Source organism: Zootoca vivipara, chromosome 12 (genome assembly GCF_965207765.1).
Source record: "Zootoca vivipara chromosome 12, rZooViv2.hap1.1, whole genome shotgun sequence".
In the NCBI taxonomy this organism is placed as follows: domain Eukaryota; kingdom Metazoa; phylum Chordata; class Lepidosauria; order Squamata; family Lacertidae; genus Zootoca; species Zootoca vivipara.
Window position 1 is genome coordinate 41,683,180 of NC_142595.1, and position 13,404 is coordinate 41,696,583.

General features: G+C 42.8%; 1 protein-coding gene across 1 annotated transcript; it reads right to left on the bottom strand.

The window, feature by feature from the left end:
- Window positions 1-7,144: 7,144 nt before the first annotated feature.
- Window positions 7,145-11,194, bottom strand: LOC132592970 (vomeronasal type-2 receptor 26-like). Its single transcript, XM_060281277.2, has 4 exons — window positions 10,340-11,194; window positions 9,412-9,639; window positions 8,540-8,666; window positions 7,145-8,046 (listed from the first exon to the last, which is right to left on the bottom strand). Exons 1-4 carry the CDS (start codon window positions 11,174-11,176, stop codon window positions 7,145-7,147), a joined length of 2,094 nt encoding a protein of 697 aa, XP_060137260.2. The 5' UTR covers window positions 11,177-11,194.
- Window positions 11,195-13,404: the final 2,210 nt, after the last annotated feature.

Below are 13,404 nucleotides of genomic sequence, written 5' to 3' on the forward strand. Positions count from 1 at the left end.
CACATAAATATGTACCAGTATGCATTTCAATACATTTATATTCATTTCCCTATCAAGAAATGGGAGCTTCTAGAGAATTATCTTAATTCAGAAAACATTCCTATGTATTTTTACATCAGCATATGTCCCAATGAAATCGAAACTGGTTATCACTAGGTTAATCGGTAGACGTTTGCGGTCTAAGTTGTTATGCTGAGGCTGCAACTCTAGGTTTGATCATTTCTCTGCAGTAATAAATGAGTGACTTAGTTCTCACACAAGCTCTTCAGGCAGCGCTGGTGGGGGTTCCTCAGTGAATGTTGCTGGAGAGGAGATGAAGCCACCCTGGGAAATAATGCCACCAATGAGGAATTCTCCTGGCTGATGGTACGTTTGAAGTGGACGGTGTGGACTTTGTAGCCTGCATCTTTCTATGTGAGCCTGACATACTTTGTAAGAAAACAGTTGCAGCAGCAAGACCACTAAAACCACCATCCATAGAAGGGCAACTGTTTGTTCTACACAGAAACCATGATTTCTCTGGCAATAGTATAATGAGCTTCTCCAAGTTAAAAAATGTCTCATTTGAATCATAGTTAAGTTTCCTGAGAGGATGCAATCTGAGAGTATCCCAGACACTATTTAAGGAATCCTGGTTAAATTGCAGTATCCTTTGTGTCATGTTGCCAGTTGCCAGTGAAAATGCAGAGGGATTTTTGAGGAGCAGCAGATTTAATTATAGACCTGTTAATAACCAAGGAGGAATCTAGGTATTCATTGCTAGGGATTCCCTGTGGAATAGCTGAAGGAAATGTGTTTGTCGCATATTCAGGACTGTTATTTTTAATTTCCTTAATTACATATTAAGGGACCAGTGGTGTATTGGTGAAGTTAGAAGTTCTTCATAGAAGACCTTGTATCCAATGGAGAAACCGATATGTAGTATGGTGTAGTCAGGATCCTGGGATTTGACTGAGCAGACCTGGATTCACACCAGCCACGTAACATGACTGCAAACCTACGCGTAGCAGTTACTTGGGACTAAGCTTCCATGGTTTTTTTAAAAAATCACTTGTAAAATATGGTGAATTTTACAACAATATCTTTAGTAGTTCTTTAATTCCTCCTTTAATTCAAAGAACTACTAAAGATATTGTTGTAAAATTCACCATATTTTACAAGTGATTAAAAAAACCATGGAAGCTTAGTCCCATGTAAGAAATCAGTTTCAGCAGCAAGACCACTAAAACCACCATCCATACGAGGGCAGGAGGAATTAAAGAACCTTTTAATGAGGGTGAAAGAGGAGAGTGCAAAATGTGGTCTGAAGCTCAACATAAAAAAAAACCCAAGATCATGGCCACTGGTCCCATCACCTCCTGGCAAATAAAAGGGGAAGAAATGGAGGCAGTGAGAGATTTTACTTTCTTGGGCTCCATGATCACTGAAGATGGTGACAGCAGTCACGAAATTAAAAGACGCCTGCTTCTTGGGAGAAAAGCAATGACAAACCTAGACAGCATCTTTAAAAGCAGAGATATCACCTTGCCGACAAAGGTCCGTATAGTTAAAGCTATGGTTTTCCCAGTAGTGATGTATGGAAGTGAGAGCTGAAACATAAAGAAGGCTGATCGCCAAAGAATAGATACTTTTGAATTATGGTGCTGGAGGAGACTCTTGAGAGTCCCATGTACTGCAAGAAGATCAAACCTATCCATTCTTAAGGAAATCAGCCCTGAGTGCTCACTGGAAGGACAGATCGTGAAGCTGAGGCTCCAATACTTTGGCCACCTCATGAGAAGAGAAGACTCCCTGGAAAAGACCCTGATGTTGGGAAAGATTGAGGGCACTAGGAGAAGGGGACGGCAGAGGACGAGATGGTTGGACAGTGTTCTCGAAGCTACAAACATGAGTTTGACCAAACTGCGGGAAGCAGTGCAAGACAGGAGTGCCTGGCGTGCTCTGGTCCATGGGGTCACAAAGAGTCGGACACGACTAAATGACTAAACAACAACAAAACCAACCAAAGCTGTAGTGAAAGTCAATAAAAGAGCAAAAGTGACTAAACTGATTCCCAGAGGCTCATTGTAAGACAGGAAGCTTATATCTTTTGGAAGACATATATCCTGGCCAATGTTTGGGTACTGATCTTCTGGACATTGAAAACAGTCGTCCATGTCTGAAAACACAAAACAAAAACCTGTTTACTGAAGACTTTTAGAGTCCAGTGGTGGTAGGGGGAAAGGCTTTTTTGTTTTATATCCCATTTTTTACTTGACTCTTCAAAGCATTCAACAATATTTAGAAAACAAGGCAAAACTACCAGCCCCTTGAAACAGCAGTGAGCACCGAATGTTTCTTTGTTCAGTTAGCTCTGTCTTTACCCAACTAAACCAGGCGCTGATGTGGTATTTTGCTCTGTTCTTCCTTCCCACAAGGCAAGTGTCTGTTGGCCCTAGTCCACATTTCCCCCCTATATCTCTCATTCAATGTCATATTTGTGGAAATAATGCAGATAGATGCACATTTCATAAACTACTTCAATATTTTGGTGGAATGCAATTAAATCTCAGCAGACTACAACCCTCCAAGCGTCCATATTTTCCAGGGATGTCCTGATTTGATCCCCAAATGTCCCACTTTTCCTTAGGACAGTGATGGCGAACTTATGACACACGTGTCAGACGTGAGACACAGAGCCCTCACTGTTGACACACGCCCCATCGGCCCATTCGCGCTGTTGTTGTTTCCCCCCCCATTTGTTCTTCCGCTCCTCCTACAGCTTGTCTCCGCTAGAGCTTGTCTCCGCTAGAGCTTGTCTCCGCTGTTAAAACCAGGATCCTTTTTTGTTGTTGTTGTTGCTGGTAGCCAAAGATCGTTTTTAACCCTTTCTGTGCTGTTTTTTCCCCATGCGCTTTGGCAGACTATGATTGGGTGTAACAGCGTTCGTTTTTTAACCCGTTCTGTGCTGGCTTTTTTGGCGCTTTGTCAGAATATGTTGGTGCTGCGTGTTAGTTCCAGCGAAGGTATTATTCATCATTTAATTCTGTTCTCTCCCCCCCCCAAAAGCGCAACAGCTTTGGGGTATCCCCCCCAAAAGCAAAGCAACTTTTGCACACACCCCCAAGCTCAACAACTCTGGGCACTTTGTGATAAATAAGAGGGTTTTGGTTTGGTTTGGTTAAATAATAACATATTGGATTCAGTGGTGGGTGGGATGCCCCCCCCAAGACTTCCACCCCCTTTAAAAATTTTATTTATTAATTTTGCCAAGCACATAAAGCTGAGTGCCCACATGTTAAATGTGTGAGTAGTGAGTTCTCCCTCTCCTCTGCTCCATCTCTCTCTCTCCCCCCTCTCATGTATTTGTGTAGGTAAAAAGGTAAAGGTAAATGACTCCTGGATGGTTAAGTCCAGTCAAGGAGACTATGGGTTGCGATGCTCATCTCGCTTCAGGCCGAGAGAGTTGGCGTTTATCCACAGCTTTGGCCACATGACTAAACTGCCTCTGGCACAACAGAACACCATGATGGAAGCCAGAGCGCACGGAAACACCATTTACCTTCCCACCACAGTGGTAGCTATATATCTACTTGCACTGGTATGCTTTCGAACTACTAGGTTGGCAGAAGCTGGGACCAAGCAACAAGAGCTCACCCCATTGCACGGATTTGAACCACTGGCGTGTTGATTGGTAAACCCAAGAGGCTCAGTGGTTTTAACCACAGTGCCACCCACTTCAATCAGCTGACAGTAGTGTTCAATGTGGAGACTTGGTACTTGCCTATCCTGCCATCACATGCTTAATGAATGAAATGGGGTTTTAGCTCCCCCCCCCACAAATACAGTGAATGAGCATGCCTAATATTAATTGGAGGTGGGTTCTAGAATGTTGGTGCTACCGCTCTGAATTAATGAATCCTTGTAAGTGCAGAAGGAACATTAAGTGGCATATGAATGTTCAGATTGAACAAGGCTCACTATATTTACAGAATACTGAGAAACAGCCGTTTGGGTAACTATCTTCTTCCTGACCATTTGGCAGGTGATGGAATGAACCCTGAAAAGTGCAGAGAACCCACCTGGTTAAATTGGTTGGGCCATACAATGGCATCCACATGAATGATGAACGATTTTTCCTGGGTACCCAGAGAGTCTATCTTCCCAATTTTGACTCTAAGAAAGGACTGATTTGGAAACATGAGCCAGTTTATAATGTCAAAGTCAGCAAGTAATTTGCCATTTTCATCAAAGTGCACCTTTTCTCCTGCACTGTTGTTAAATGAAATACTTTTGAGAATGTGGTGGAGCTAAATAATATAAATAAAAAGGAAATTTATATAAATGTTCTAATTATGTTATCATAGAACATGGTGAAAATACATCCAAGGTTCAGGATTATGATCCCATGAAAGCTTTGTGCAAGGGAATTTTAGAATTCAATCCTGAGCTGAGGATTTTTAAAAAGAAGTAAGAGGGAGAAAGTGATTCTCAATATAAAACATTTGCTTGTGCGTATTTGTGTTCTGTGTTTGAATTTTTCATGATAGGCTTCTCAAAGTGTTGTGATTATATCCAAACATCTACAGAAATCCAATCTACCCTTCAATGCTTATATAAGGGGGATTAATGTGAATGAAGGCCCATTGCTTCTATCAGTGAGAGGCAATATCACACAAAGGCACGGCTGAACTAAAACTATGACACTGCAGACAGCAGTAGATTCAGTCCTGTTGGAAACTGTTTTGCCAACACATTCCCTGGAAGGAACATATTTATTTGACTTGTGATTTTGAACTAATATTCGCATTTGCTTTCCAAACAGAGACAGCAGCGCATTTTAAAATTTGTGTTGAAGGAACAAATTTTTATCTTGAAGCTGCTCACAATAATGACAGCATTGTTGTTGTTGTTGTTATTGTGATTGTAATATAACAACAACAACAACAGTACAAACTCACAGTGATTCAAAATATCAGAAATAGCTGCTGCAGGAGTGAATTTTCCAATGGTGAGTAGAGGATACAATCCTGCCAGGGTCACCTTCTTTTCATTTTTGGCAGGGACCATACTGGTGAAGCAGATCCTACAGATTGCAGGATTGAATTCTCTGCTTACCTGCCGGGGTCTACTTTCCCTGTGCATTCCCTGCAAAGAACACACTGGTGAAGCAGGCGCCTGCAACTATCAGGACTGAATCCTCAACTCACCAGATGCTCTGCCTAGGGGATTCTACTGCTCCATCTGAATGTGTGTTTCAGTCAACTGCTTGGTACAGTCACGTGCTGACAAATCTTCCTACCCAAGACCCTGTCCCTGAAAGCCTGAGAGCACTCCTGGGGGCCAGACTGAATCTGGGACTGTCTCTACCTAACTCATCTCATTCCACCCAAATTAGCTTTGACTGAATCTGATGCAAAGTCCTTGCAACTCCTTCTTGACTGCTCTCTCCCTGTGTTTGATGTGTGCATGGATCTGTCAATATTTATCCCAGTTTTGTGTTTTTAAATCTTATGTTTAATTCTCCATACAATCACATCAACTAGCATTTTTTAAAACCTCATGAAAATTCATTACTGACTAAAATACAAATCTTATATACTATTTTTGCCTTATATGCACATTTTTGCAAATACACCAAAATAATGTTATTTTTACAAATGTGCATTTTTATGCACACTTTACCTTAATCTGTGCATTTTTGGACACATTGTTTGACTGAATACATGCGTTCCACAATCAGGGTAAGTTTGAATTTCAGAGAATGGCTGCATGTAAATTCTGTGAAATTCTGATGTGAATGCATTTAGATCTTACTTGTGGTATCTTGTAGGTAGACAGGATGGGTATCATGTGAAGACAGACATTAGAATTAGGTCCCCCAATGACTGCTATTGGAGTGTTCTCAGCATCACATTTATAGTTCGGGATGACCCTGGTCCTTCTGGAGAGAAGCTCTATTGAGGCTTCATAGGTCCAGCTTGCACTGAAATGGCTGTTATAAATGTGGAAGCCCAGGGTGACGTTTGGCAAGATCTGGGGAGTTACACTGATCTCCTTTACAGCAAATACCAAGGCCAGGATGTGCTGGTAGAGGTGAGTCAGCACCCTGTATTGAGAGTTACATGCCACATTTACAGTTCATCTGCTTCAGACAATAACATTGACTGCTTTTCAGTTCAGTATCCCATTCAAAAATAGTTTGTAATATCATATTTCACAGGTGTGTAAAAGAAGACTAGATAATGAAACAGTATGTGAATTAGTAGTATATATGGTCACCCTACATATGCATGAACACACACACACACAGAGAGAGAGAGAGAGAGAGAGAGAGAGAGAGAGAGAGAGAGAGAGAGAGACTGTATACACACAAGCAGATCACAGACCCCCTCATGGGCGTACCCAGCGCGGGGCCGGAGCAAAAAATAGAAGCAAAAAACAAGCATGGCAAAAGCGGCTCCCCGTCCTCCCCCCCCGCTCCCTCCCTGGCTGTCTCTCCGGCAAAGCCTCTCAAAGGGGGGGAGTTGTGAGCGGGAGCCGGTTCCCTGCGTTAGCCGTCCCAGCTGCCACGCCCTGCCTACTGCACCCAGCCAATAGGGCTGGCTTGGGGGCGGGGTTTAGTTGCATTCAAACAGCCACGGCAGCCCTGAGTCATCCATCCTTATTGCCTCCAGTCCTCCTTCGCTCAGCTGACTACCTTGGGCTTTGAGCCGGCAGCACCTCGCCGCTCGCCCCTTTCGGCTTTTCCTGGTTTGTCCACAGAAGCGGAATAGGTTCCTTCTCCCTGGGAGTGGTAACGTTCGGGGATCAGGGCTTGTACCTGTGGGGGGGGGGTCTTGTTTCGGAGGCTTTTTTCTTTGCTGATTACTTCCTAATTGGGCATTTTCTGCCTTTTAACTGCTTTACAGTTTAGCAAAGGCTTTTGGTGGGAAGGGGTGCATCTGGGAGCGTAGCTGAGCATTTTTCCCTTCCTGCATCTGGGAGCGTTTTTTCCCTTCCTGCTCCCGAGTGAATTCAATAGACAATATTTATGATTGGCTAACATTAATGACCATGTCTAGAAAAAATTATATAACACAACTGCTGAACACTTGTTTGCAAATATCCTACTGCACATAAAAAGAAAAGCACAAAATACAGCAAAGTGCAGGTTATTATTTCTTTAATTTTTCTTCCTAATTAGCTGTTCCCTATTGTTCAGCTCTGGCCTCAGAATGATTATGAAACATTTGGGGGCAAAGATGCAGCTCAGCAACCCACCACTGGAGGTTAAGATGGTGAAGATCTCCACAGCGACCATATATTTTCCTTTGGTGCTCAGATAGGAAGGAATAAAGGACAGCCAAACACTGCAGAAGACCAACATGCTGAAAGTGATGAACTTGGCTTCGTTGAAACTGTCTGGTAACTTCCTGGCGAGAAAAGCCACAGCAAAACTTACAGTTGCCAGGCAGCTCATGTAGATGAGGACACAGTAAAACATTGTCACAGACCCTTCATTACATTCTAGTATGATTTCTTCTGTCACTGAGTGCATGTCCACATCTGGGTATGGGGGAGAGGTTGCCAGCCACACAGTACATATCCCTGCTTGAACCATGGAGCAGGAAAGGAGAATGGAGTGGCCTAGTCCTTTCCCCACCCATTTCCTCATCCTGGATTCTGGTTTTGTAGCCAGGAAGGCCAAAACCACAGTTAAAGTTTTTGCCAGGACAGAAGAAACAGCGGTTGAGAAGATGATGCCAAAAGCTGTTTGTCGGAGGAGGCAGGTCACCTTCTCTGGTCGGCCAATGAAGAGCAATGCACAAAGGAAGCAGAGCAGGAGAGAGATGAGGAGAGCGTAGGTGAGGTTCCGGTTGTTTGCAATGACAATGGGTGTGTCGTGGTGTTTCATAAATGTACCTAGTACAAGAGCTGTGATCAAGGAAAGGGAAAGAGAGAAACAAGCTAAACTGATTCCCAAAGGTTCTTCATAAGACAAGAAGCTGATATCCTTGGGTAGACATGCATTCCGGTTCTTGCTTGGATATTCTTTGTCTGGGCATTTATTACAGTCATTCATATCTGGAGAAAATAAGGAAATGGTCTTTAGCTCATATCACCTTGTTGGGTCCGATGTTGACTTTCTGTCTGAGAAGAAAAGAGCTCTGCTCAAATTAAAACACATATTTCATAATGTCTGATACTCTGTAATGTGGTATTGTTGTATATAATTGGTTCAGAGCTATTGGTCTATAAACTGCAGAGCCAGGGTCATTCCTCCACCTGATTTTGTAACATATCATTACAGTAGCCTGGTTGCCGCCTCTGTAAGTCAAAGAATGTAAAGCCCCTTCTACATTTGATTTGAATCACATATCACCTGTCTACTCTCAATGCATAGTCATTCTCATATGATTAACATATTTAGACTATCTGAAGGGCAATGATCACAAAGAGGTAGGATCACACACAGTAGATCATCTCCTCTTTTGAATCTTCAACTCAGCCATCCTTACAGCACCTTTTAATGCTAAGTGCTGAGTCTGAATCTATTTAATATATTTATTTCTCTTACCATCCTGGTTTGCAATCTTCCCCTCTGCACATGGGATGCAATCATAGCAGCAAGGGGGCTGTCCCTCCTTCACTTTCTTGCTGGATCCTGGAAGACAACTCTCAGTACAGACCGAAAGAGGCTGAGTCTAATGCATAAATGAAACAGCAGAAGGTTCAACAATAGACTTTTAATCCTTTATGTTCTTGGTCCTTTCTCTAAGTTACCAAACTGACACAGCATTTCAGTAATATGTAATGGCTATAAAAAGAGCCATTGCTCCTTTTCTTATTATTATTAGCAATTTCTAGGACCCATCCGATGCTGCCAGGGAAAGTGTTCCAAATCCACTTCAAAGTTTCATGGTCTCTGAGCATGTATAGCCTCTTGTGCTGGGGAAATGAACCCAGAGGCTCCATTTGACTGGAAGAAAACCTGCCCTCCTGTCTCCAGGCGTTTTCATAGAAAAACTGATATTTCACCTGGACCTAATGACCCACATTCAAATGAAGAATTTTGTGATGCAAAACCCACATTTTCATGGATGCACTTGTAGTGGGGTCTGCAAATGTTTGGGATTAAGGTGAGGTAATCTAGTTTTTCTTATTTTCATTTGAACTAGGATAACCTAAGGAATATTTACACTGTTAGCCTTGCTTAACTGCATTTTGTACGGTAGTAAAATGTTTTGTATCCTCATTAATAAAATATTTGCCTTGAATCTGTGTGTGGCTTCTAGTAGTAAGCTTTTGGCTCTTAATCTTTACCTGGATGTGTTGGTCATACACCACTCATCAATTTACGACTCAAGACAGTGAGTAGACCTGCAAGTGGATAATGATTGCTTATTCAATACTGAATTTCTTTTGAATTAGCAAACAATGCAACTCTACCTGGTTAAACCAACTGTGCCATGTGATGGCATCTTCATCAAGGAATAATGATTGGTCTGGTGGAGCCTGCGGATCTATCCTCCCAACTCTCACTCTCTGCAAACTTTTGTTAGCAAATATAATCCAATTCATAATATCCAAGCTAGATGCTGCCTCTCCATTCTGGTTGATGAAGACCACATCTCCTGCCGTATTGTTAAATGAGATATTTCTCAGAAAGTGATGGAGCTAGATTGAAAACAGAAAAGACAAGGGTTTGGAAAAGATTGCAGCTTCCAGGATGGAGTAGTTCTTTTTTCTGTGGGAAGAACCTACAACAAATGGGTGTGTGTGTGATTCCATCAACTGCCAGTGGATTCAGGTCCAAGCATGGAGAGAGTCAATAAACTTTCTTTCACACAATTTCTCTCACACATCAATTTTCTTTCTCTCTCTCTCTCTCCCCCCGCCCCCGAACATCTCGGAAGACACGGCAGTGGTGTGTATCCACCAGCTCTAAGGAAGGATTTTGTTGATATGGGATGGAGGGAATGCTGAACATCTCTCTCAACCATTACCACTACTTCCTATATATGAATGCAGTGGCACCTCACTGGGCTGTAAAGCTTCCCTCATACCAATGCTTTCTGCTCGAACACAGGGCAGTACCTGCTCAAAGAAGGACACAACCATCATTTCCCTTTCCCATAGGGTCTACTGCCATTTGCAAGCCGAACAATATACGGGGAATCTTCTAGGATACTATCATATCAGTGCCACCTCTTACTTTGTTTTCAGAATTATAAATTCAATTCTGGGTTCCTCTTCCTCATGCACTAGTGCAAGTGTTTGACCTCTGAGAGGAAAGAGCAAGCTGAAAGCATTTTGGGAACCCATACATTGTCAGGAAGGAACAGGGCTCTGCAAGTTGAGGATGTTCAGCCTTTACCTGCCAAAACTCTTGATTTGGATTCTTCCCACTCCCTCCATATGCAATTACTCTGTGTCTGAGTCTGGATGTGGACATGGCATGTAAAGCATGGGCCATGGCATAGACAGCACTGTGGATGCTGTAACTGTGGCCTGTCATGCTCATTTCAAAAAGTGATCCAGGAAGGCTCTCCAGCTTCTCTTCTCCTGTGCACATATTCACCTCAACCTTGTCTGAACTGATATCTGGGAGTACACATTCAAAGGCTTGTTGCCAGAAGTCCCTGATAAAACCGTCCCCATCTGTGCTGGAAGGGTTTCTGTGCAGAACATACTGATGAAATCCTGGTGGGTTTCTGAAGTGAATTTCTAAGGTTATAGCGCCATTGAATATTCCTGAATCCCAATACCTTTGAAAGACAAATGAAGCAAACTCAACCTGGGCTGTTGTTATCCATACTTTACTTTTTACATTCTTTGTTATGTCATCATGGTTTGATATGTATGAAAGGACCATAAAAGTTGCCATGGAATAAGATTCTCCAGAGGCAACCACTACATTAGCTTTGCTGCTAAAAATTTTATTGCTTATTATTGCCCCCTGTGTTACCATGCCAAAAATTTCAGAAATAAAAGTAAAATTGGGGATTCTTTCTAGGAATGCAAAGCAGACACCATTCTTGGTAAACATTGGGGAAATGGTTTGCACAAATCTTTCTCCATTGTCATTGTCTGTTGCAATGACTCCAATCCACGTCCACCTGAAATGCAGAAGCAAAGAGAGAATTCCCTTATACTGAAGGGCTTCTGGGGCTGCCATCTGGTAGAAGCGAAGCCCTGGGCTTTTATCATTCATCACTGGAGCAGAGCCGTAAATGAGCTAAAGCGGGAATGGAGGAAGAGAAGAGACAAAGTAATAGTTGCAGAATTCTTTCAAACTACTCATATACATTATGTAGTGAATCCTGTTAGTCAGATATGCCCTTGGCCACCCACCAGGCATTGCATGCCCTCTCTCATTTACATAAATGACAAACATGCATATGGTCTGGAAATTGGGATCATCTCCCATTCCTGTTTTTTACACATTTGTTCTGTTGACCCGAAATGGGCATACTTTCAAAATTTGGCAGGGTCTTGTACGATGGATATAATGGACCCAGGTGGCGCTGTGGTTAAACCACTGAGCCTAGGGCTTGCTGATCAGAAGGTTGGCGGTTCGAATCCCTGTGACAGGGTGAGCTCCCGTTGCTCGGTCCCAGCTCCTGCCAACCTAGCAGTTCGAAAGCACGTCAAAATGTAAGTAGATAACTAGGAACCGCTACAGCGGGAAGTTAAACCGCGTTTCCATGTGCTGCTCTGGTTTGCCAGAAGCGGCTTTGTCATGCTGGCCACATGACCTGGAAGCTGTACGCCGGCTCCCTCGGCCAATAATGTGAGATGAGCACGCAACCCCAGAGTCGGTCACGACTGGACCTAATGGTCAGGGGTCCCTTTACCTTTACCTTTACCTTGTATAATGGATAAAACTGATTGGAGGGACACACCATACCCTAAACAGAGGATTGCCTACCCCTACATGAGACATTATTTACTGTAGCCATGTCAGAATTGCAACTTGGGTTGGATACAAATTCCTTCTCTCAAGCTTCTTTTGTCTTCACTATGCACATACCCCAACTGACACGACTTCCATTTCTGCTCCTCCTCTCCCAAGGCTTCTCAGACTTCACTTATGAACATTTATTTCACGATTTCATTTCTGCCTCCTCTTTTTCAAGACTTCTTAGACTTTGTCTAGGAACACTTATTTCACTTTGTAACCAGCTGCTCAAAACTATTGATGTTCTCCTGCAGAACTGGACGGTATCTGCAATTTGCCATAACTCCAGAGTATGTTTAACTTGAAAGCCCTTTCCCCCTAAAGATTCACATTTTGGGTGTGGTGTTCTGAAGAGGAATAATAATTCTTCTTGGACTTCCTTGTGAATTTTTATCCTGTAAGCAATTCCCCCGCTTCCCCTGCAACTCAATTCAGTTACCGTTTTCATTAAGCAGGAAATGCTTCATATCCAAAACTGGCTGGTGAGGGTGGAGTGCATGGTTCTGCCCCCAATTTCATCCTCGCCCTGAAGTGGGAATACACTCTGAACTGGTGCTGTGAATTCAGCCTCATTCTCTATGCAAGCTAAGAGAGGTATTGTACATGGGTGTCTTACCTGTGGAATCTTATAGATATCCAACACTGTTGCCACATAAAAGGAGATTTCAGAATCAAGTCCCCCAACGACCCCAGCCAGATTATTTTCAACACCACATATATAATTTGGGACAAATTTCTTCACCCTGGATAAAAGCAGCAGTGTGGCAAGATACGTGCTCCTTGCATTTTTATAGCTGTCATATAAGTGAAACCCCAAGGTGATATTGGGTAAGATGTGAGGGTCTTCATTGATCTCCTTGACTGCAAATGCCAAGGCCACGATGTGCTGGTAAAGCTTAGGCACCACCCTAGAATGAGATTTGAAAACAGTATCAGAAGGAACAGATATGATTAGGAATAGTTAATCTTACAGAGTTCAGTGGAGTTAACTCCCTGTCCATTCCACTGCTGAACAGTTCTAATAATCAGCAAGTACTTCCTGATATTTACACAGAATCTCCTTTCTTGCAACTTGAATCCATTGGTTCTGGTCCTACCCTCTGCAGCAAGAGAAAACAAGCTTGCTGCATCTTCCTGGTGACAGCCCTTGTGATATTTGAAAATGGCTATCCTATATCCCCTCAGTCTTCTAATTTCATAGCTAAATATATCAAACCCACTCAACTTTTCCTCATAAGGATTCGCTTCCAGACCCTTGATCATATGTGGCCGCCTCTTCTGCACATGTAGCTTCTCAGTATCCTTCTTAAATTTTGCTGAGCACAACGAAACACAATACACTAGGTGTGTTCTGCGCAATGCAGAAGAGATCTCTTCTGGGTTTTTTGTTTTGTTTTATTGAGGCACTATGCTTCTGTTGATGCAGACTCGACCCTTTTCAGAGGTACTACTGGCAAACCAGGTGTTCCCCATCTTATATT